Genomic DNA, 24,876 nt, shown 5'->3' with positions numbered 1-24,876 from the left:
CAGTGACTGAGCTCCATATAAAATGCACTAGATATAATTTGATTTTTTGTATTAGCAAAAATACTTCAATTAAAAATTTTATATTGGCAAAAATATATAATTATTTTTCTCCCTTTCTTTTTGTGGATTTACAACACAAGGATACACAGATCATGAAGAACAAATGGACAAAAATTTAGTTGTTTTCTATTTTTACAAATTTGATCAAAGGTACATTTCGTATGAATGATAGCCACATCCACCTTGTAGGAAGTCCTTGTGCTTTATCTCTGGAACATCACTTAGATGTAATCAGTGCTAGGGGAAGAGACCTAGTATTGTTAGGGGGTCCAATAACGATGATATAGTTTTGTCATAAATACCTCCAATAACTAATCACACATGTATTGATAGTTGACCATTTTTTAGCTTTTTATGGTTGGTGATTGACCAATTTGTGTACCACTATCGAGACATTTCATAACAACTACTGAGACATTTAACCACAACTAGTGGTGTTTTTTAGTGAGCAACTTTTGAGGGGTGAACATAATGGGTATTGGGCGAGTGTTTTAAAATGAGACTTTTCAACTTCACACTCCATGACCTCTACAAATCTAAAAAATGCCCAAGGGTAGAAACCTTAACTTTAAGCTCTTGAGTTACCTATGACAGTACACAAAACAAATCAACATAATTCAACTTATAGTTTAGGAGATCTAGGTGCACAAAGTTAGACCGAGCGACTACTAGGACTCTAGGTCTTTTCCCCTCTTGCTACCCATGAAACATAAGTCAATGAATTTGACTAAAAAACTACACAATTGAACTCTCCTATTGATAAACTTTCTAATGAATAATTCCTAAGGCAACATTTACATGGATCAATAAATTTGAAAAAAAAACACAATTATATGATTAATTATGATAGTAATATCACAATTTGACTTCTTAAAATAACATCTCCTCTTTATCATGACACTGTTTGAAAGTTGGAAAAGTGCAAACAACATAACCAAATTGGATATGAAGAACAATAATAAAAGGAGAGGGACCAATAGTCGTGAGGGCTAACTTTGTCAACAAGTAGCCATTGCATGGGATATCAGAAGACCTTAATTTTTTTTTAGAAATGTAAAGTGGACATTGAACCACCTAGAACTAAGGTTTAAAGGCGTAACTCATGAGGCAACTCGTTAAAATAGCATACCTAGTGAAATGTGTCCAAAGAATGACTTTTTAAATATTCAACCAAAACTTAATCTAAAAATCTCTAATAGTTAAATTTAAAAATATCATTTGTTGTTAATAGAATATTGTATAACTATATAAAATGTAACATATATGCAACTTAATGGACCAAATAATTATTACTAATTACAAATATTTTTTATAAATAACTTTTATATTAAATACAAAAGACAAATACTTCAAGTTTTTTTTTAATTTGTTGTTATAAAAATAACACGTTATTATATAAAATACAACTTATATCTAACACAAAGGGACCAATAATTGAACACTAAAAGTTTTTGACAGTCTCACACGTTTCATAAGAGAATACAAGACATTTATTTGCATTCACCTTTTATATTTGTGATAAGACATATTATTAATATGATTTATTCTATACATATACATTGTTACCTCAATAGTTGTACACATAAGAATAATGTTTGCACACTAAGATATCAATATTTATTTAAGCAAGCATATAATTTTATTAAATGGACATATTATTTTTGAAGTGACACATATATATTAGCTAGCTATGATATTTTGTTTGAAACAAAAAGTTATCTACTTCACAATGCGGTCATTTATTTATTTTTCTATAACATTTATAGGGTTTCATGTGTTCAATTATTGGTCTATTTTTTTTCAACATTTAGATTTTTTTAAATTTACAAATAGATCAATTAATTACAATACATAATAAAAATATGTAGAGAGATTCTATAAAATATTCAGAAGGTGATTGACCATTAGACCTTCAATTATTGATTCCTCTCCTCCCCAATTTGCTTTCCACCCCAAGTTGCTTTCTAGAGCCTCGCATTCTTTGCTGAAATTCAAGATTGTATGAAATGAAAAATTCTGCTGCAGACAAACATATTCATATATTTTCAGACCAATACATAAATTTACGCCTTTGCCATATATACAGTTGACAGTATATATTCTGATCTTGCTCCAACCACCTCGGTCGCCACAGCTTAATGGCGGCGAAATTCAAACGGTATGAGTCTTTTCCTGTTTGCATCTCTTGAAATGGATTTCTGTGAAGGAGTAGGATGAGGAGCAGCATTCAGCCTCTTCCTCTGAGGCTCATTCCAATATGTTTTTCTCTCGAGCCGATGGAGTGGACTTTCAGCTTCAGAATGCTAGGGTTTTAACGCTCACGGAACGGGTAGGTGCTCTGTATGCCTTATGCAGTGATTCTGGAGGTTCTATACACTGCTAAGTTGTGGAGGCATTTTAGTTTTGTAACAAATGCTTATTCCAATAGTAATGGTTTTTCTGGTTAGGCGGTGATATAAATTTTAGAAGCTGTTATCTATGGAAGCCCGGATCTCTGATATTAGGGAAAGGGTTCCTTAGTATAATCCCTTATTACATTAAAAAAATCCAACAAAACATAGACTCATAGAGTCTTGCTTCCGTGAATAAATATTTACACGTAAATTTTAAATAACCTAGTTCATTTCCCTAAGGAAAATCTGGCAATAATTATGAAGTCAACGGATTTCGTTAATATATTGATGGAAATTCAATTACACTGACTAGCAATTAACAATCGGATAGAAAGGCCTTCATTCCTTGGCTTCTTCCTCAGAATTACGCAATACGAAAGTTTTGTTGGGCATATAACCTGATTAAAAAATGGAATAGATTTCCTTTTACAATCAGCGCAATGAGCCTTCTGCAGTAAATGTATGGCTTATGTTTTTAACTTGAATCCAGCTAACCCTGACTCTGATTATTTTAAAACATCAATCGAAAGACTTGGAGTACCTCCTTGCCAATCGCCTTTTAAGCAAATCCAGCGATCATTCCATTTCACGAGGTCAAATATTTTGAGGGTATCCTTTCAAATGCTATGCTGTGTCATCTATACTCCTACATTTGGACATATATTGACAAGATGTAGAGAACTTCTGTCCTTGAAGATGACCCACATCCACTTTTAATGATATGGGTGTGGAGCTGCTTACCCAGATCCAACAGTGCTAAGTTGGCACAAGCACTTTGGATAATCGTGAAGGTGAAAGGATTAGGTTTAACATCTGTCCATGCTAACTCCTGAAAATAGCTGTAGAGCTTCTTCGCTATACCCATTTAGAAATCATGAAAGTCTATGACATCATCATATTGTCATAATTTTAATGAGAGATGAGTTGTTATGAATCACAATTTATAAAACATAGATTAATTAGTCAGACTTAAAAATTACATTAACAAGATTATAATTTGATATACATTTCAACAAAGAAGTTTATATGAAATTCAGCCCTCAGAACTTAAGCCTAAACTATTTATACCTGCAACGGAACGGCTGAACTCTCCCTGGAAATTAGGTTAGCCGCTAGAACTGTCCTATATTGCTTAGCATCTTCCTTGTGCATTTGACAAAGTAGTTTCTAGGCGTCCCCACCAAGCTCACTTTTAGATCCTTCAATTCAATAAATCAACATTTACATTTAGCCATAGATTGGGGCATATTATATGATCAGTTGTCTTTGATATATGTTACAATATTTTTTATTATATATATTAGGGTTTAACATAAAGAGAAGGTCCTCGTTTAGTAAACTCTCAGAGGTGTTCACACTATCTATCTGTAGACATAGGTGCCAAAAATTGAGGTCAACAAATTTCGAACATTTAAGAGTATCGAAATAGTTTTTAAAGACTAGGTTCACTTATACATAGATGGAGATAGGTTCCAAAGACATGGATTGAGCCATAATATCAGAACTATTTATTCATCTTAGAGTTTAGCCATAACATGAGAAAGATTTTCATCTAAGACTTGAGTCATAACATGAAGTTTTTATTCATGTATCAAAAAATCATCAATTGTAGATCTCAGAGCAAAATTTTTAATGGCCAAGAGTAGTCTAATAAAAATACCTTTCTGCAGCTTCCAACTTTTGAAACTAAATCTTTGATCCCTTTTTAATCATCACCAAAAATAATTATAAATATCATCACTATCTAAACTGACCGACCTGAAACACAATTTTTTAAAAAATCATGTGAAAGTTTTATGTTATTTCATTTAACTAATAATATTATTTTTTTCAGCTTAAATAGTTGATATTAATTTTTCGGATTAAACAGTTGAAATATTATTATTTCAGGTTCAACAATTCACAAATCACTTATGGAAAAAATTGTAAAAGAAGTATGAATCAAATTAAAATCAAGTCAGAATCTTGAACAAAAGAAAACACACACAATTGAATCTAGAAATAAGCTGATATTTACTAATGGATTGTGGAAAACACACACAATTGAATCTAGAAATAAATTGATATTTACTAATGGATTGTGGAAATCTGATAATGTCGAAGAAAAACAGATGTTATCACTGAATCTTAAAATGTAGTCTTTTTATTAGATAAGTGGATGACAATTGTCACAACTGTATAATGTATGGCACGGAGGGTCGAGAAGAAACAAGCATAAATGGATACATTTACTTCAAGAGAGCAATATAGATTTTAGATTAAGAAACTGGACGGTTGACTATTGATAAACTGGACAGGATGGATTGTAATTAGCCTTCACACCAGGAGCAGTTGGACAATTTGCAAGAGAGCAATGATCATCTGCCGGGGCTCCCCCCCACCAATCTAAATTTAGAGTACCATTTAGCTGTAGGGCAAAATAAACTAGAACACCCAAGAATGCAACCCCTGCATCAAGTGCCCCTGACAAAATGTAGTTATTCCTACTCCACCAATGTTTATATCTCCTGAAGATAATGTAGTTGAAAATGAAACCTGCTGTACCCCATGAGATGTAATTGGCAGCATTTGCTGGTGGCATGATTGCGGTGGCTCCAATTAGAACTGGCATGTTGATTAATTGAATCCATTTGACCTTGGGGAACTTTCTGGAAAGATACCAAACAGGCACTGGTGCAAGTACACCCACAAGGAAGAACCAATTACAATTTTGATAGAGTCCCAAGCTCCCAAACATTCTTTTTGGTCCAATTAGCCCCCATATTATGGATGCACTGTAGAAAACACCGTCGACGGGGCAGGTCCAAAGATTGCCTGTTTTGCTTGTATCACACAAGTCATCAACAGATTCTATCATCCACCATGCTGTTCCAAAGTATACAGTGGCTGCAACTACAGTCCCTACGACCTTCAAAAAGCATAAGCTAAAGGTTATTTAAAAAAAAAGTGATTAATCTAGACATCAATTATGTGTGAAAAATTACCTATAACAACCCACAAGATCAGAATTCATGTTATGTGTAAATCAGCATATTATATTACTATTCTAAAAAACCATGAACAATGAACTAGCTAATCCTTAGTCGAAAACACATTCTTATTAATGTGAGATCGATATGGAGGAGTCAATGTTTCTTTTCAACCAATATGATATAATGTCATGTGGGGGTTTAGACATCCTTCCTAGAAAACAACTTGTGGACTGTTTAAGTTATACATTTTTCATAGAAATTCTAAAATAGATAGAAACCTGAACAATGAACATTGACCGTGGTGGAATTTTCATGTAATGCCCCAATTTGAAATCCGCAAGAAATGTAAGAGCTTGAGTCATGCTGATATATCCATATGTCTTGAATGCAACATTTGCAAGTGGTTTGCCTTGATATATGTATCCGATTATGTACTCTGTTATTATATTCAGCCCAGGTTGCTGCAAACAAAATTTGAATAATTAATGACCTAAAACCCAATGTATAAATATTTCATACAACATTGCATACAAGATTTTTTTGATGCCTTTTAGGTTTCAAAACTGTAGCAAAAAGTAAACAATCAGTAAATTATTGTTTGTTATTTGTTGTAGATACACCAAATAGCAAGTATATATTCTAACTTACTGCATTTGTAGTGGCCTGAATGATTCCTACAGGGAGGGTAAATGAAATAGCAAGGGCACAAGCAAGAAGAACTCCCCACCATGGGAGTTGCAGTTGGCCTCCAAATCCTTCGCAAGTGAAAATTGCCAGTCCTATGACAATTAGCAATATAATCACAAACCAGTATTGGGGAACAGCATTGTAGTTTTTCTTCATTAACCTCGTGTGAACGTCCACATTTTCATTGGTCATGGAAGCCTTTGTTTGTTTCCATATTGTCCTGGAGTACATTTGTGATTATGAATCTGAAATGAGTAATCACCTAGAAGGACAAAATTACTTCCAACGCACTACACGTCCACATACAAATGCCATAATTACTAGATCTAAGTGAAAAAAATAAATCAAATTAATATTCAATCTTTCTCCTTTATGTAATGTTCACACATTCTAATACTTACTTCCCATGGAAAAGTAGGACATGGGAGAGTGTTGCTGCCAGTCCAGCAAAGCCTATACCATAGGTAATGGCAAAGAAAGTGCTCAGGTGCAGTTTGCTATAATTTTCATAACCATAATTGTCAAATTTAGAATCTTGTAGTACCCTCGTTATGTTGTATCTGTTCCCTGTTTTGTCGTATGTCCCTGATGAGTATATGGGAAATTTCTTGGCATTATAAACATTTCCCCAGTAGGCAATCGGAGTGATGACATATACAATGATGAAGAAACCCACCATGGTGTTGACTATGGCAAACCAGGGAGTAGCTAAAGGACTTCCCAAATATGTTGATCCAATTACTGACCAATCAAAGCCAAAGGACCCAATTCCAAGCCCATTCAGTCCTGATCCAATCTGGTGAGCTACCACCGAGTCTTTCCAAATGAAGCAAGCAATTGATATGGTGGACATTGTACCAAACAAATAATTTGGTATTATATAATATGCAAAACTGCATGTTAAAGCTAGCAGGAAAAACTGCAATCGTGTCAAACTACCCTTTTCTCTCTTCTCCTTTTCATGTAGTGCCCTGAGCATAAACATTATAATCGATAAGCAACCCAGAAGCTAGAAATAACCTTAAAAAGGGAGAGAATTCCTTCAACAAGTACTATTTTGGAAACAATATACAAAAAAATATTACATAATGATTTATAGATTTGTAGTTTTATATTAAAGAAACTCTACTTTCGTAACTGTAAATATTCTACTTAATATGTAAATATGTTGTTTAACCCAACTGCATTACTTAAATTAGGGTAAGCTCAGGCCTTGCTATTACAATGCTGCATGTAACCAGTTGTAAGATTGCCACAAATTTAAAGGATAATTGGTATAATGAAAAATTAGTATATTAATGATATTAGATTTCTCCAATCTATATTGTTGGCTGTCATTGCTTTTGCATTGGATTGTGTAATTGCTTCTGCATTTGATTTGGTGATAATTTTTGTATCTACATTTCAGATCACATTCTATGATTCATCATCAAGATAGAAGAGTGAAAAAAAAGAAGAAAATGAAGATTTGTATGAGGTTTGCTGGCCAAATGTAATGTAAACTGATTCACATCAAGAGTATATATGTATATATGTGACATGCCTGAAAATGGAGACTTCGACAAGGTTTGCTGGCCACCACATGTAAGCTGATTCTACCAAGAATCTTCTGAAAAGCCCAGCCCATCCAAAGCCAAGCATCTGCATAAACAATCTTATATTTATCAGGTACATGATGCTTAAGGCTTTCTTCCAACCATGAAAGATGAAAAATATATTTATTTTTAACATCTACTAGACTAAAAGTCTACTGGACAGACTGCCTCACAAACTGATTAATGAATTTCAGCCCTTCTTCTATTGAACAAACTATCCAAATCTTTTACAACTTTTAAGACTTTCTGGAACTCTAGAATTTCTTAAAATTTCAGCATCAATATGTAACTTAAACTCCCACAATGCAGTACTGAGGTGAATACGGTTTATGAAAAAACCTTAGAAACATCAAGGAAAAGCGGTCAGATTGCGGAATACCCTGCAATCCTAACATTTAACCTATTTACATAATTTACAAAGTCAAAGAATACGATAAGCTCTAAGAAGACTTGATTTGTCTTAAGTAGGGAACATATCTTGAATCAAATGGAAAGCGGGTGAAATCTTACCTGCGTAGTCACCGATAGTAGCCAACCTGCTAAAGGATGCATGTTTATGTTGTAAAAAAACTGTGATTTCATGATAGTCACAATATGGACGGCGTAAACCCCTCCACTTCCTGCTGAGGCCAGTATTGTTATGAGTACATGCTCTTTCAAATTAAACTTTCCTGGATTAAGGGTGAATTGCCATTTCGTTCCAGGGAGGTGAATTGTTTTTGTAGGCAGGGTGGCGGCCATCAAATGACCCAAAGGTAGAACTGCAATCTGAGCAGTGATTGCTGTTATTGATATAGGATTGTCTCTGTAGAAGAAGAATTGATTCAGAAATGCTAACAACACACAGGAAGCAATCCCCAGTACCCACATGCGAAATGTTAGGACTGGTATATCTGGATCGTCAGTTGTGGGCACGGTTAGAGCCACTTGTTCTATTGGAGACTGGTCCTCAACTTCATCTTCTGATCCATCCATCTTCAAAAATCCTCCTCCTGAAACAGAGAATAGAAGTTCTCAGTACCCATTATTAGTTTTACTTTTCTTACATTATGTGCCAGTATGTTCTTATTGAAACAATGCTGGTGACAGCAGTATGTATCTTGGTGAAGGTTTTGCAAATGGGGTTGCAAGCAGAGTGGGTTTAATCATAGAGGAAACTCTGTAGTTTAGTGTGTTTATGTTGGAGGACAATTGGGATGGGTGACCTCCCGAAAGTTCCTGTGCTTAACCTCTGTGAGCATCCCCTAGATCCAATGAGTACTATGTGTTTCATCTATTCTCATGAGAAATGGGTTCCTGTGAACCAGTACTCATGAAACACGAGTCCATGAATTTGACTAAAAAAACTACACAATTGAATTTTGATAGCAATATCACAATATATACCTTATCTTTAAAGAAACAATACCAAAATGCATGTTTAGGGCATTATTATTTTTGTATTGTCAGTACCATTAAGTGCCTATGACATGACATTACCTGAACTTACAATTAAACCAAATGCCCTTTACAACGGTGTATAATTTTATTGAATTCAATTACAAAAAGACGAAGTACTACAATTTACAGTCAACTCTCAAAGAGAGAGTGACCTGTTTTTGTTACTTCTAAATCAGGACTACCATCTTCGATTTCCATTGAAGTGGATCAGAGATTAAATAATCCCAAAAAGAATGCTTTGTGTAATCGTCCCTCAAAAATAATTCCCAATCGGCTACCTGAAATGTGAAGTCAGAGAAAAAACTTTTGAATCTTCTGGCTACAGCAAGATCTTTCTTAGCAAAAAGGTTTTCTGTGACAATGTGTAGCAGCAATTTAACATTAAAATACTACGATAACACAAAGCAAAAAGATAAGTTCTAGCCATGTTGGCTTTGAAGTTGGGATCAGTCAAAGGCATAAATGAACATTATCTATTTCATTACACAACTGGTTGAACGATACTAAACATGTCAGATAGGCTGGTAGCTCTTTTACTTTTGGATTGGTGCATTTTATTTTCGTAAATAAGCATCTTAATTTCACACTTTTCAAAGTCTCAGAAATTTCAAAAAATTACTTTTGATTTTTGAAATCACTTCAATATCCAATATACATTGACAACACGATATATACGAAATCTTGTTATACAGATATCCTTTTTAGAAAAATAACAATAATATTTATAAATTTCAGTACAAATAAAATCTTACATATCTTAATACACTTTGTCAAATTTTACCTAAAACAAATATGCATATATCGAAGAGAAATACTAGCACAATAATAGGGATTTTGAGAATTCCAACACTCTGTAACTTGATATTACAGTCATGATTCATATCATGCTACACATTAAGTTGATAATCCAATTCACAGCGCACTCCAACACGCGGTAACCCACGTTATAGGGATAATTGATATCATGTTACGTATGGAGTTGATAATTTAGGATTTAAAAAAATAAAATAAAATTCGATCTAAACAATTGTAAAATGACATTAGTAATTAATAATTAATAATTAATAAGAATAATTAGTAAGTATATATTTTTAATTCATTTTCATACGAATATATATTATAGATATCTTGATTCTTGTATCTATCTAATGTTGTGAGGTGTAATTCGAATTTTTTATAATATTATAATTTATTATTAATTATTATTATTACAAATAGTTATTTTTAATTTTTAGTTCTTATATTGACAAGTATCACACAATCTCATCCTTTTAGTATTGTAATTTTTCTTTTCTATTGTAGTTCATATATATATATATATATAAAATTTGTCAAAAATGTTTCATTTCTTGTTAAATTTATTGTAGAACTACAATATAAAAGAAAATTTACAATACTAAAAGGATGATACGCACACACACACACACACACACACACACACACACACACACACACACACATACGCATATATACATACATATATACGTATGTATGTATATATGTATATATACATACATATATACGTATGTATGTATATATGTATATATACAGACACACATGTATATAAACACACATATATGTATATATACACATGTATATATATACATATATATGTGTGTGTGTGTGTGTGTGTGTGTGTGTGTGTGTATATATATATTTTCGTGAAACAATTATATTTATATTAATAATAACTAGTTAAAAAATAGCTCCCAGAGAAAAGAATTAGAAAAGAAAAACTCTAGTCATTGCCTAATACAAAAAGGATGCAAAAGAAAAAATACTGTATCTAGAGAGAGTATTTATCAACACTAATGAAACTTGTCATTGTGAATCCCAAATCTAGAACATTGTGATTTCAGAGAACCCAAAACTCATATGAATACAATTCATTGTTTGGTGTTAGAGACAACACCAAGAGCCAAGCCAAACACTGTAGTAAAGGCTTCCATCATTGATCTTCATCCAAAACTCCAATTGAGACTGCGATATTAGAAAAAAACCATTTGATAAAAGTGCAGTCCATGACTCTGAACTACATACAATATCTCAGCAGAACAAGTGAGATCCATAAAAGTAAAACATGTGAAATCACAGAGAAGCCCTGATTCATGTGGGACACACTATGCATATTGTCACAAACAAAGATCATAATCGTCCGTTTGATGAGGATCGACTGATGTTGCTTTATCGCAAAATGAAGATACATGGTTTTTAACTAAAGCAAGAAAACGACGACATGACACGTGTCTCAGTGGGCCCAAGTCTTAAAAGGAATGCAATGACAGCTAGTATCTTTCATGATCGTAGGATTTGAAATGATCAACGATCGTCACTTTCTCACATTTTCAAAGTGTTTATTGTTTAGCCAAAGCAAGAAATCAAGGTTTTGACACGTGTCCAATTTGTCAAAAAGGTAATGTAGTCATTTAGTTTAAAACAAGACTGTCTGATCATGCCCAGAGCAACAACCAAATTTCAAATATTTGACGTAACATTCTTAATTTGACTATTGGAGCATTGGTGTATCAAAGCGAATTCATGTGAAGGAAATTGCATAAAATCTTCGATTCAATTCATAACTAGTCACAAAGCGAAAGAGAATTGAAGTGCAGAGAACCAAAGCTCAAAGTGTGATTTTCTCAAACAGTGAATTTTTTGCAGACAGTTTTCAACTGAAAGAAGAAATTTGTGGGTAAGTACAAAAAACTTCTAATTATTTGACAAATTGCTGTCTGAATTGAATTTTATTGATAAAATGCCTCCATGAAGAGATTTCTCTAGAAAGGTGGACTACCAACATAGGAATGTGCATGATGACTTTCTAGAACAATTGCCCTTTTCCACTAATGAAACAACTAGAGGGAAAGAATTAGTCCCCAAAAACCCTAGATTGCTGGTTAGTGAGAGTTTTTACGATAAAACAAATTGGTTGAGGGATGCAGAAACATCTACTGTTGGTTTGGAGTTGTTTAGGAAATGATTTTCAGAAAGGTAAAACAACACTCCATTAAGCAATGTTTGGCAGTTTGATATTGGGAAGTTCGTTGTCATTGGCGTCTTCTTCGATGATGATTTGTCGACGATGATAGCTAAGAGGTATGATCTAGTGCTAAGAGTAGTGAAGAATCATGCAGGAGAAAATCTCTTTAGGGTCACACTTGAAGCAATTAGGGAGGTTTTTATGTTAAATTCTAACCAAACATTACATGAGAAGATTGACATGGATGATCATCAGGCACTGTATGATTCCTAGAGGGTGTACCTTAGGGGAGGGCCACTGCAAGAACATTTTGTGAAGATAGGATATCTACCTTTGGTGATAACTCAGACCCTTGAGCCACTATTAAGAAAATACTTTAACCCTAGGGCACATGCACTTTACTTTTCCCTCTGCAGAGTTTTTTGGGATGGATGAGCAAGATCACATCTAGGGATCCCTAGTTTTCATTATTGCCCAAACACTGCAATATGGTATGAGTTCCATATTTGATTTTGCTTCATATATTGCAGAAGAAATTCATAATGGTCTACTTGGCATTAGTAAGGCCAAGGTTGAGAAGCCTTTTTTCTAATATTCGTTGTTGATGTACAGGTGTTTGTACAAAGGGGTTTCTATTTTCTCTAAGGAGATGAAGCTAGAATTGGAGAAGGATGGGGAGAAGCTACTTGTTCAGCTGTGGAGTGCTGACATGACCTGGGAGGTTACTGATGCTAGCTTTGTTTGGTTTGATTGATATTTTGCTTCCAAGCTGAGGATATTGTTGACAGGAAATAACCCCAGAATACCCTAGCCCTTATAGGAGTTGATCAAGCCTAAGGGTCATGCCAAGGGATTGAAAGTGAGCCACAACTAGGGAGATATCATCCCATACTTTGTTTCTACTATCTTCAGAGTGTATGATTTCAAGGGGAAGCCTCATGTTCTTCCCTATCAAGTGCCTTTGAAGGTTGGGATTGCAATTTTTTTATAGCAGATAGGAGGACTGGGACAAAAGAAGCTAGTGGGTAGGTCCAGAGGCACAATTTTCCCTCACTTCATTGTCATCCACAATTTTGTGCTTTTATTGATCCTGAGGGTTTTTATGATATGTTTAAAGATAGGACTAAAGCTAGATCTTATGAGAATTTTGTTTACTTTCCTGAAGACATTATTAGAAATTATTTTTCATTACAAGAACATGAAGTAAGAAAAGAAAAATGGATAGTGTATAGTAGATTTCTAGAGTTTACTAATGCATTAGATAGAAAATATGATCCTCTTGCTCATATCAAATATTGTGGAGATAAAACTAATAAACTTACAAATAATTTTGTTGGGTTCGTGCAAACCCTAAATGAGAAAAAGACAATTTTGATACAAACCTACCCAGACCAAGCCATAGAAATTGAGAAGAAGCTGGCAAGCAAAGCAATTATAAGCCTAGGGCAATACACCTTGAAGAGGAAGGTAGGCTATGTTGTGGCCAAAAGTGTGAACATACAACCTATTCCTTTATACAAGAGGCGGTTTTAAGAAAGCCCTCCCTTAGCACCAACTGCCAAAAAGAAAAAAATAGAACAAGGTTCTTCATCTAGGGCTGAGGAGTACTCCCCCTCACGTACTCCCCTCCATTTTGATAATGAGGAGTCCCTAAGAGAACAATTAAAATAGATGGGAGGTTACGGAGACATTGTAATAACTACTGCAGAGGTGGAGGAAGGAGCACTTGAAGAGCACCCAATGCCACTCCTAGCCCTCACTATAGAAGACTTTAGAGGGAAGGAGATTGATCCTGTTGTAGAGTAAGCAACAAAGAAGTTTTTGGATGATGAAAGTTTTGTTAAGTCTAGGCCTTCATCCAGTTTTTATGGAGGAATAATATTGAAAAATTTGAGGCCAAGTGTAAGCAAATAAAAGCAAAGTAACCTACTAGACAAGACTCTGATATAGAGGAGGAGGTTAACGCTGGCCTAATGCAAGAATTTAGCTGAATAACCCTTGCAAGGGGATGACAATAACTAAAGAGTTTGAGAGTCATGATATTGCCAGAATGGAACATTGCTAATTCAATGATCTTTGATGCAGTGAGGAAGGAGAAGGAAAAAAAAATTAAAACAGAGGAAGAGGTAAAGCAAGCCCATAAAGGGGTGAAGTACAGTGATGACCATAAAGCTTTGGTCATGTGGTCCATTCGAAAGAGGGATATGGCAAGGGCTCAAGAGATTTCAAATTTTGAGCACATAGGGAGTCTCATGGTCCTTAGAGTTGAAGAAGTGGACATTGAAAAGGTAGCCCAAATGAACAAGGAAATGACTGATTTTGGGGTAGTGGTAGCTGGCAAGGATAAAAATAAACTCCTTGAATTAAATGAGAAGTTTGAGAATGTGTTGGAGGCCTATGATGAAAAGGGTTGAAAAATTTATCAGCTGAAGAATACAATTGCTAATGTGGAAAAGCATTTTGGAAAAAGGAAAAGGGGTAGGTAGTCTAGCCAACTAATAATTGCAGCTTCCCTTGTGCCATTGCCACCTTTTGGTCCCATTGTAGAAATTCCTAGTACACCCCAGCAACTAGAATTCTACACAACTGATGAGCTTAATGAGGAAAAGGCAAAGATCTGGTCACTGCATGTGGAGTTGGGCATCCAACATGAAGAGAAAATCAGAGACACAATTTTGTATTTAGTGGATAGAGTCAATTGGCCTCTTATTCACTTAGAATTGTCAAGGTTGGTGGATATATGGAAAGATTTGAATAATAATAAAGCCACCTTGAAACCAATTTTGAATAAATGGATCAGCAGAGATGATGTTGTTATTGCCATGTGTTGTTTTGTTATTGATAACTCTGATGACTAGATAGAGAAGACTTTTGATTAGGCTAGTGATCTCTTGAGTTTTGATCATAAGAGAGACTTGGTGCAGAGAAGATTAATTTTTTTTTTTTCTCTAAATATATCAATAAATTTTTAGACCTCTTTCCCCATGCATTAAAAAGTCTAGTTTGTATAAAAGACAGAAGAGTGGGGACATGAATTGAAGGAGCTCCTAAGTATTAGGATGAATGCGTTGGTAAACAAAAATAAATATATTTGGTTTTCCAGAACTACGCAAGAATTAGTGTAGGTGCAGTTATTCTTTGATTCTTTCAATGAAGATTTTGTTGAGATAAAGAAATTAGGAAAATATATCCTAAGGAGATAGAAAGAAATGATGGATTTGCACTAGCCAAATGACACAATTTTCAACAAGTGGGTGGTAGATTATTCTCCAGCAAAAATATTGTTGTTGATGGTAGCTGAAGATAAAGGTGTGGACAAAGCAATTACCACTAAAGAAATACAATTGATTGAAGAAGTTATTCAAACAGATGACATAGAAAAAGATTGACAAATTGCAATAGTTGACATGGTCACCCAAACTGATGACATGGCAGCTATTCAACAACTAGCAATAGGCGCCTAAGTGTTAGAGCCAGATACAAAAGAAGAAGGGCAAGTTGGGCCACAACTTGACGAACAAGGTTAATCATCAAATATGGTTGAGGAACAAGAAGTTGCCACAACAGAATCGGCCCCACCAAAAAGTAACCAATAAAGGAAATCATTCTATTGTTAGATAAAAGGTCATAAATTCTTTGTCTTCTCTTGAAATGTTCAAATGTGACATTTTTGTCTTTTTTGTAATCTTTTTGCTCTAAGGACAACTGTTATTTTTCCTCTAGACCTAAAGCTTGTTGCAACTCATACTATATAAGTGAGTTTCCAAGGCTAGAGGAGGGTTCAAATTTCTTTTATTGCATGAGTCTATGTAACTTTTGAGTTGGTCCATGCATACTATAAATCTATTCCAAAATTGAATACAAAAAGTTCACAATTGCTGGTCTATGTGAGTTATTGTCTAACAAAGATGATCACTGAATTGTATACAATTTCAAAGAAATTAATACAAATATAGAGAGTTGATTTCATCCCAAATCTTGTCTCTTTTCTTGTTTCTGTATTGTTTTCTAAGATTTAATAGCAAAGTTTATTAAAGTTTAAGTTGTAATTCATTCTAAATTATATTTCAATTTGCTTTAGTTGATAATCTAATGAATTATGTAAATGCTTAATGTAAATTGAAAGAACACTATGGTTTTAAGAAAAGATATGATAAGTATGAGATCTGGAAATGAATATAGATAAATTTGAACACAAAGTGTTAGGGTAGGATCCAAAGGTAACTGTGTGATCTCTGTGAGTTATAACCTAATGGATAAGGCATTGGTCATCCTTATGAATTAATCTAATTGGAATGTTTTGCACAATGCAAAAAACCTATAATCAATCAATCTTTTAACATTTTGTTATCTAAGTAATAATTATCAGCTTATACTTGATACATGATGTCTAGGGTTTGGTAAAATAACTAGTTATCATCTCTTCATTGCCATTGAATTAGAAGAAAGAAGGCTAAGCAATCTGTTATTTTGGAATTCATGTTGTGAATATTAATGTTGAAGTAAATATGACTAAATTTCTAAGGTAAACCCACCTGAATATTGCAGAATTCAAAGTGGAGAAGACTCTAATGTCTTGTTAGTTGGTTTTTTGATATCATAAAAACCTACCCTAAACCCTAAACCCTAAACCCTAAACCCTAAATTATTGTATGGCTTTTGCCAAAAAGTACCCGCACATGCCTATTTTTTGGGTATTTTTTCCTTCATAGTGTTGTAATTTAATTAATTGATTGATTTATTAATATTTTTTAATTAATTAATTAATTAATTATCTTCAAGCATGATTGTTGGTTTTCTTGGAAGTTGAGAAGTCCCCTCACCTCTATTTAAACCGTTTTATTGTACCTTTTATTGTAAGTCCACTGATGATGGGGTGAAATTCTCCAGAAACATGTCTGGACGTTTTTCAATAAAAAATAAAATAAAAAAATTTCATGCTTATTCTTCTGGTTCAATTTGATGCTGCAAGTGATTACATTCTAAATTTTTAAACCCTATCTGTTTTCTCTTCACGTTTGCCATCAAATTTTGCCAGTTTCTGTGGCATGGCTATCGATATTCTTTGCGCCTTTTCTGATTCGGTGTTTGTGCCAATTTGATCTGGTGTTTCTTGATGATGGCTTTTTGCTTCGGATTCAGGATGGTGTTCGAGATGTTACTCATTTTTTTTCCATCCTTCTGCGATCTTGTTGTTGCTGGGTTTTTTGTGCCACTATTGTGACAATTGTCACTACTGTGGTCGCTGCTCGTCTTCTCTTGGCGAGCCTGGTCTTCTTCCTCCATCCTACACCCTGCCGTGTTGATGGAGGCCTGGGTGTTGCTTCCGCTGCCAGCCCTTTGGGCTTTCTTGGCGGTTCTCGCCCCGTGGCGCCGTGCGTTGCAGGCCCTTTTCGGGCTTCCTTCCGTCGCCGTCGCTGCTGGTCTCATGCTAGCCCTTGGCACTTTCGTGCCCCTGAAGACCCCGCCGTCGGCTCTCTTTCTTGCCCCCGCGTGTTGCTGCCTGGTGCGGCCAAGCTTCGGCCTTTGTGGATGCCGCCTCCTTCGACGCCACCTCCACGGGATACCCTTTGGGATCCCCCTTTCCGCGCCGTTTGTGCAGGTCCCTCCTCACGCGTTGGTCTGAAACTGCTCGGCTTCCCAGCCCCCACGGGCATCTTTCAACCTTTTTTGGTCCACTTGGTAGTTTCCGGTTGCCTTGGTGGTTTCCGATTTTTGCTATGTGGTTTTGGTTTCCGTGCCCGTGGGTATTCAGCTTCGATCACCCTCACTATGTCAAGGACTTTTGTGCCTCTTGTTTTAGAGTTGGGTCCCCTCATGCCGAGTTACTATGTGACGAACAAGAGGGCTTCCCTAAACCCTAAATTATTGTATGGCTTTTGCCAAAAAGTACCCGCACATGCCTATTTTTTGGGTATTTTTTCCTTCATAGTGTTGTAATTTAATTAATTGATTGATTAATTAATATTTTTTAATTAATTAATTAATTAATTATCTTCAAGCATGATTGTTGGTTTTCTTGGAAGTTGAGAAGTCCCCTCACTTCTATTTAAACCGTTTTATTGTAAGTCCACTGATGATGGGGTGAAATTCCCCAGAAACATGTCTGGACGTTTTTCAATAAAAATAAAATAAATTTCATGCTTATTCTTCTGGTTCAATTTGATGCTGCAAGTGATTACATTCTAACTCATTCATAGGTTTTTTGATATCATAAAAGGTAGTTTAAATCTTGTCAAATCAGGAGCCAACACACCCTTCATCATAATTAGATTCATAAGGAGATAATCAAGAAAAGATATAAGAAATGTTCAAATAGAAATATAAGTCACTATTTTGATTAAATAAAAACAGGGTTTGAAAGGCCCTGAAACCTTGTACAAAGGGACAAGAAAGATAGAAAAATGTGAACCTTAAAACAATTGTGGAAAACCACCCAACAAACTAAAGGGACACACCAAAGTTCCTAACAAGAGGGCAAACAACCCAAAAAGCCACAAACCATCAAGATTTACATTTTGGTCCAGTCTTTTGAGAACATAAAGACATAGGATTGGAGGATTTGCCTTTTTTTTCCTTCAACTGATGTCCAACCATCCTCCACCTTCTCAGAAATTAAAGTCACTGTTAGTATTGAGCACAAAGAAGAAAACACATCCGATAAGGCTACAGTTAGCCAATCAGTAATTATATTGATAAGTAGTGTAGGTCAACCACCACTTGATCTAACTACTCGATCATTAGTATTGGTATAAGAAGTATTATAAGCTACGAGCAGATAGGAGGAGAAAATTATGACATCGACACCACCAACATAAAAATTACCAAGGGCAATACAAGTGAATAGAAGGACACTAGTGAAAGAGGGAGTTAACCTAAGGACCCAAACACTTAGACAAAAGAAGGAAAGAGTGTCCAAAAACACTAATACTCAAAGACAGAGCTTATCTCATCCAATGACAATCGAAATAGAGAAGTCAACCAACAATGGAAAAGATGGAGATGATGATGATGATAAAGACACATATAAGAATAAATATCATGATAAAAGTATACAATCAGTGGAAGTTAAAGGACAAAGAAAACATGAAGAAGAAGAGGATGAGATAGATGATCCCCCAAGCAACGATCCCCAGTTTGACATATTGAAGGAGCCAACACTAAGTCTGAATAAGAAAGATAGATTAAGAACAAGTTTTCAAGTTTTGGAAAATTAATTTGTGACATGGGCAATAAAGGTAAAAGGGTGAGTAAATATTCACAAAGAAGAATTGACGAACAAGAAGAAGAAAATCGTCGAAAAACTTTATCAAGATATTATAGGAGGCAAGGTATGTACATGTGCAATATATTTTTTCCAATGCATATTTCGTTCATATAGTGTGCAATTGTATTATAGACTTTTTTTATGTATATAGTTAGGATTAAGGTTTATTCAATTAGGAATATGGTAAATATAAACTTAGGGTTACTATTAACTTAATATTAAGGGTTTATTGAATTATGAATATTTAGCATTAAGTTTATTAAATTATGAATATTTAGCAATAGGTATTATTAAATTATGAATATTTAGTCCTATTAGGTTTATTAGATTATGGTTTTTAAATTATGAATATTTACAATTTTAGGGTTTATTACATGATAGTTTTTAAATTATGAATATTTACAATTTTAGGGTTTATTAGATTATGGTTTTTAAATTATGAAAATTTACAATTAGGGTTTATTAGATTATGGTTTTTAAATTCTGAATATTTAGAATTAGGGTTTATTACATTATGGTTTTTTTAAATTATGAATACATATTTAGAATTTGGGTACATTTTAATTATGGTGTTTTAAATTATGAATATTTAGTCCTATTAGGGTTTATTAGATTATGGTTTTTAAATTATGAATATTTACAATTTTTGGGTTTATTACATTATGGTTTTTAAATTATGAATATTTACAATTAGGGTTTATTAGATTATGATTTTTAAATTATGAATATTTACAATTAGGGTTTATTAGATTAAATGGTTTTTAAATTATGAATATTTAGAATTTGGGTACATTTTAATTATGGTGTTTTAAATTATGAATTTATTTAGGACGCAGTGAAACAGGACAACCTACTGAGATTGGAGAAGGTTCATCCCAAGTTCAAACATGTATGTATGCACACATCTCTCGCAAACTTACAATCTCTGGAAATTCTAGATTTATACCCAGGTGTAGAGGCAAACTTTATATCTTTGATTTTTAATTTTGGAGACAAATCCCCATGTACAAACTTGCTTGATTTTATTTGTTATATCGTGCACGTGTAGTAGTAGATGATGAAAATGTTGGACATGAGGAAATTGAAGATGAAGCAACAGATATTGAAGAAGGACCATCTAAAGGCTAGATAAAATTGTATTTAATAGTTCATTTATTATGTTATATATACACATATGTGGACACTAAAGAAAAGTTGTATTTTAAGTCTTTATTTTAATTTTTCTTGCAGCCGAAGATCAAACAACAAATGAGAATGTTAATCTAGCTCAAAGTTTGAAGAAAAAAAATAATCATAGAAACATAGATCATTTAATTGAAATGGATGTGGAAAAATTGAGAGAATATGCCAGTCATACTACAAAGAGGAAATTGAATAAAAAGTCTAAAGAAATAATTGCACAATTCGAGAATCTCGATATAGTGGAGAAAACTCAACTATTATCAATTTCACTTCTTAAAGATGAATTAAAAGAGCCATTGAAACTATTGGGTATAGATACAAGTGTAAAAAAGAGGAAGACTTCTAAACTACAAAAAGATATTGTTGAAACTGTTAAGGAAGGGTTACACTCCATTGGGAAAAAATCTAGATCTGCAAATAAATCCATTGCATGAAGAGTGATACTAACATCTGTTTTAAATAAGAAATTATGGCAAAAAAGACAAATCTCTTCATTGTCATCTCATATTGGGTATAGTTGAAAGACGTTATTACATTATCTAAAAAGGAGAAACAATTTGAATGATAGTACATTAGAAGGAAATTGGGTGCTAATGTGTAGAGTTCCTCGATCTGATAGGATTGAGGAAACAATTAAGAACTTAGTCATTCAATTTTGGATTGATAATACTCGTCCTTCACCAAATAGAAGAGATATCATGAAGCAGAGGATTGGGCCTAAGGAGTATCTTCAACATGCAAAACATTGGTTGGATGTCACACAACATAAATTGTATCTCTCATTTTGTAATTTAAATCCTGATGTGAAGATTGGACAAACAATTTTTGAAAGATTAAAACCCTATTTTGTGAAGATAAATAGATCTTTTGAAACATGTTGTCGATATCATGTTGAATTTGATTTGTACTATCAAGGGTTTCAGAAAGATGATAGAAGAAAGTGGTGGTTCTCAAAATGTTTTTCATAAATGACCGAGCCAATTCATAACATCAATCTTATGTGACAAATGAAATGATCGTGCAATATGCGAAATAGATTGCATAAGAGGAACTTGTGAAACATGTGGTAACCCGACCAAATTTCCTTTGAGAGATGAATATACTGATATTTTGAGGATAGTAAAATGTAAGAGATATAAATACATAATGTCAGAAACAAAAGTTGGAAAATAATCAACAAGGTTAGAATATGTAGAGGATGACATACCTACTGGAGAATTTATGTCAAATTTTCGTAAATTGATTCAACCATATATACATCATGCTTTTTTTGTTAAGTGGCAAGCATAACAGTTTCAAATACTAAGAGAAACTTTCCCACTCGGAACAATTTTATCTGTTGTTGACTTTGTAGAGAATAACTCATTTATTTCTCAAAAACAACTTCAAGCGGAATACTACTATACAAAGCAGGTTACTATTATGGTTCAAGTGTCTTATCAACATGTACAAATTGATTTGGATGGTGTGAAAAGTATAGATCAAGCATGAGTCATTAAAAAGGAGTATCACTTTTACATTAGTGATGACAAAGAACACGACACACATTTTGTGGAACATTGTTTTAAGACATTTTTTGATTATTTGAAAAACAAAGGCATAAAAATGGAAAAGCATTTTGTATGGTCAGATGGACGTGCAACACAATTTAAATCAGCTAGACTATTTTATGCATTATATAGATATCATCGATACCATAATATACCACACATTTGGAGTTTTTTCGAGAGTGGACATGGAAAGGGTGAGCATGATGGTGTAGGAGCTTGCATCAAACGTTATTTAAGAAAGTATCAAATGGACTATAAAGGATATCACATTAATAATGCTCATGATGTGGTTGAGTGGTGTTGAGTGGTGCAAAATGCATTTTGCGGTGCCAACAAATATAGATAACACGTCATCATAAGCGGAGCGAGTCATACCATTCCGAGTGTTTTGGGAGGTATCAGGTATAAATTAATTTTCAAATATTATAATTGAATCAATTTTATATTTTTAATATGTTATGTCATAACTAAATTATGGTACATGTACACACATGTTTAAAACTCATTTTTTATATGTATGTATGGACCTTACATTCAAGTGTCGATAGAAGATCAATGCATGCATGCAAGAGGGTAGAGAAGACACAATCATTGCATTCAGTTATGAGTACAGATAGTAATGTGTGGTCATTGTACACAAGAGAATACTCATGTTTTTGTCTTGATTGCATTGATGAAAACTATGATGGTTGCATTAACCAATAATGTGGATATGTGGGTGAATGGACTTTGGTGCCACTAGATGTTATCAATACAAATGAGTTTAAGGACAAAAACTATGATGATATTCCATTGATTTCCACTGATTATGACCATATTTCAGGATTGATTAGACTTGGTATGTATTTCATAATTTTTGTTAATTTATTACACACACACACACACACACACACACACACACACACACACACACACACTCACATCATGACACATGAAATTTATATACATATACTTTGTGTAGGCAATGTTTTTGTAGTCATGGCAGAATCTGAAAACGTAGAAGGTGTTAGCTATTATTTATTGCGTTGCACCACACAAAGAGAGAAGCTAACAAAGATTGAAATAAGTGATGGAATTATGTTTCCCACAGGTTAGTATATAGTTGAATCATGTACGTGTATGTACATCTTTTTTTTTTATGAATTCAAATTTATTGACTTATTTGATTGACTTGTATGCAGGTTTTGTTGTTGTACAAGGAACATATTTGAAGCAAAATAAAGTACTTATGAATGAGATTTATTTCACTGATTATGAACCTAACATTAAGGTATATCAGTATAGTAACCATGTTATTGCCATTGGTCTAACTCTTCATCCAATCAAAGGACCTAGAAAACATAAGTGGAGGCTCGATATTGATGATCATAGGAAAATATTAAATGTTATCTAGCAACGAGCTGACCCACTTGATACAAGCTAGAAACAACTTGTTGAACTATTTGAAATTTGAAATATGGTTAAACTATTTGAAATTTGAAATTTGGCTGAAGTAAATTTGAAATCTAAACTTTGGTTCAACAATTTGAAATTTGGTTGAAATTAGGACGTGTGTCTTAAGGGGATGAAATTAGGACTTGCAACTAAGTACATATTACTTTTACTCTTTCATTTAACTTGTGTTCACTTTAAATTGTGATTTGTAACTAATTATAGTTCAATTAGGTATTTGTATGCAACTAATTAGGACATGTGCCTCGAGGGGAAGAAATTTGAACAATTGTCTTAAGGGGATCAAATTAGGACTTGTGTCTTAAGGGGATGAAATTAGGACTTGTAACTAATTATATATTACTTTTACTCTTTCATTTAACTTGTGTTCAGTTTTAATTGTAATTCGTAACTAATTATAATTCAATTAGGTACTTGTATGCAACTAGTTAGGACATGTGCCTCGAGGGGAAGAAATTCAAACAATTGTCTTAAGGGGATCAAATTAGGACTTTAACTAATTATATATTACTTTTACTCTTTCATTTAACTTGTGTTTAGTTTAAATTGTGATTCGTAACTAATTATAGTTCAATAGGTACTTGTATGCAACTAACTAGGACATGTGCCTCGAGGGGAAGAAATTTGAACAATTGTTCTAAGGGGATCAAATTAGGACTTGTGTCTTAAGGGGATGAAATTAGCACTTGTAACTAATTATATATTACTTTTACTCTTTCATTTAACTTGTGTTCAGTTTAAATTGTGATTTGTAACTAATTATAGTTCAATTAGGTACTTGTATGCAACTAATTAAGACATGTGCCTCGAGGGGAAAAATTTTGTAACCCTAACATAATCATAATCTAACAAAATCCAACATAATCTATCATAATCTAACATAATTTCCAAGGTAACACAACATTATCCTAGACATAATATAACATGTCAAAGAACATAATCCAAAATAATCCTTCTAATCTAACATAATTTCCAACATAACTAGAACGTTATCCAACATAATATAACATTATCCAACATGTGTAGTAGATAACATAATCCAACATAATCTGATGTATTTAATCTAACATAATATTCAACATAATAGAACATTATCTGGACAACATAATCTAATACATGTAAAAGAACACAGTCTAACATAATCCAACATAATGTAACGTATAAGAACATAACTATATATGTACATGTCAATCATCAAACATGTAAAATCTGGATGTAAGTCTAGAGATCAAATAATATCTCTGGATGAAAGTCTAGATCAAATAATGTATAATATAAAAAAAACTATGGATCGTCAG

The 24,876-nt window shown here is 33.6% G+C and overlaps 2 protein-coding genes across 9 annotated transcripts; one reads left to right on the top strand and one right to left on the bottom strand.

Annotated features, from left to right (window-relative positions):
• Nucleotides 1–1,957: 1,957 nt before the first annotated feature.
• On the top strand, nucleotides 1,958–23,601 carry LOC149539623 (uncharacterized). 8 transcript variants are annotated; one of them, XM_089800852.1, is made up of 5 exons: nucleotides 2,100–2,389; nucleotides 7,521–7,780; nucleotides 20,224–20,283; nucleotides 23,088–23,216; nucleotides 23,308–23,601. In XM_089800852.1, the coding sequence occupies exons 4-5, from the start codon at nucleotides 23,105–23,107 to the stop codon at nucleotides 23,517–23,519; spliced, it is 324 nt and encodes a 107-aa protein (XP_089656978.1). In that variant the 5' UTR covers nucleotides 2,100–2,389; nucleotides 7,521–7,780; nucleotides 20,224–20,283; nucleotides 23,088–23,104; the 3' UTR covers nucleotides 23,520–23,601. The 8 variants fall into 8 exon arrangements, 4 of the variants coding, with proteins under 4 accessions (XP_089656979.1, XP_089656980.1, XP_089656981.1 ...); XM_089800853.1 differs by lacking the exon at nucleotides 7,521–7,780 and having other exon boundaries at nucleotides 1,958–2,389; XR_016356276.1 differs by lacking the exon at nucleotides 23,088–23,216.
• Nucleotides 2,100–9,147, bottom strand: LOC149539624 (oligopeptide transporter 1-like). The gene is made up of 6 exons (XM_089800856.1): nucleotides 8,218–9,147; nucleotides 7,656–7,753; nucleotides 6,514–7,083; nucleotides 6,074–6,332; nucleotides 5,704–5,886; nucleotides 2,100–5,361 (listed from the first exon to the last, which is right to left on the bottom strand). The coding sequence occupies exons 1-6, from the start codon at nucleotides 8,680–8,682 to the stop codon at nucleotides 4,732–4,734; spliced, it is 2,205 nt and encodes a 734-aa protein (XP_089656982.1). The 5' UTR covers nucleotides 8,683–9,147; the 3' UTR covers nucleotides 2,100–4,731.
• Nucleotides 23,602–24,876: the final 1,275 nt, after the last annotated feature.

The sequence above is a fragment of the Cupressus sempervirens genome, chromosome 9 (assembly GCF_028749045.1).
Source record: "Cupressus sempervirens isolate cs-2001-9-10 chromosome 9, ASM2874904v1, whole genome shotgun sequence".
Classification (NCBI taxonomy): domain Eukaryota; kingdom Viridiplantae; phylum Streptophyta; class Pinopsida; order Cupressales; family Cupressaceae; genus Cupressus; species Cupressus sempervirens.
The sequence above is the reverse complement of the archived record's forward strand: the minus strand, read 5'-3'. Positions and strand labels throughout refer to the sequence as shown.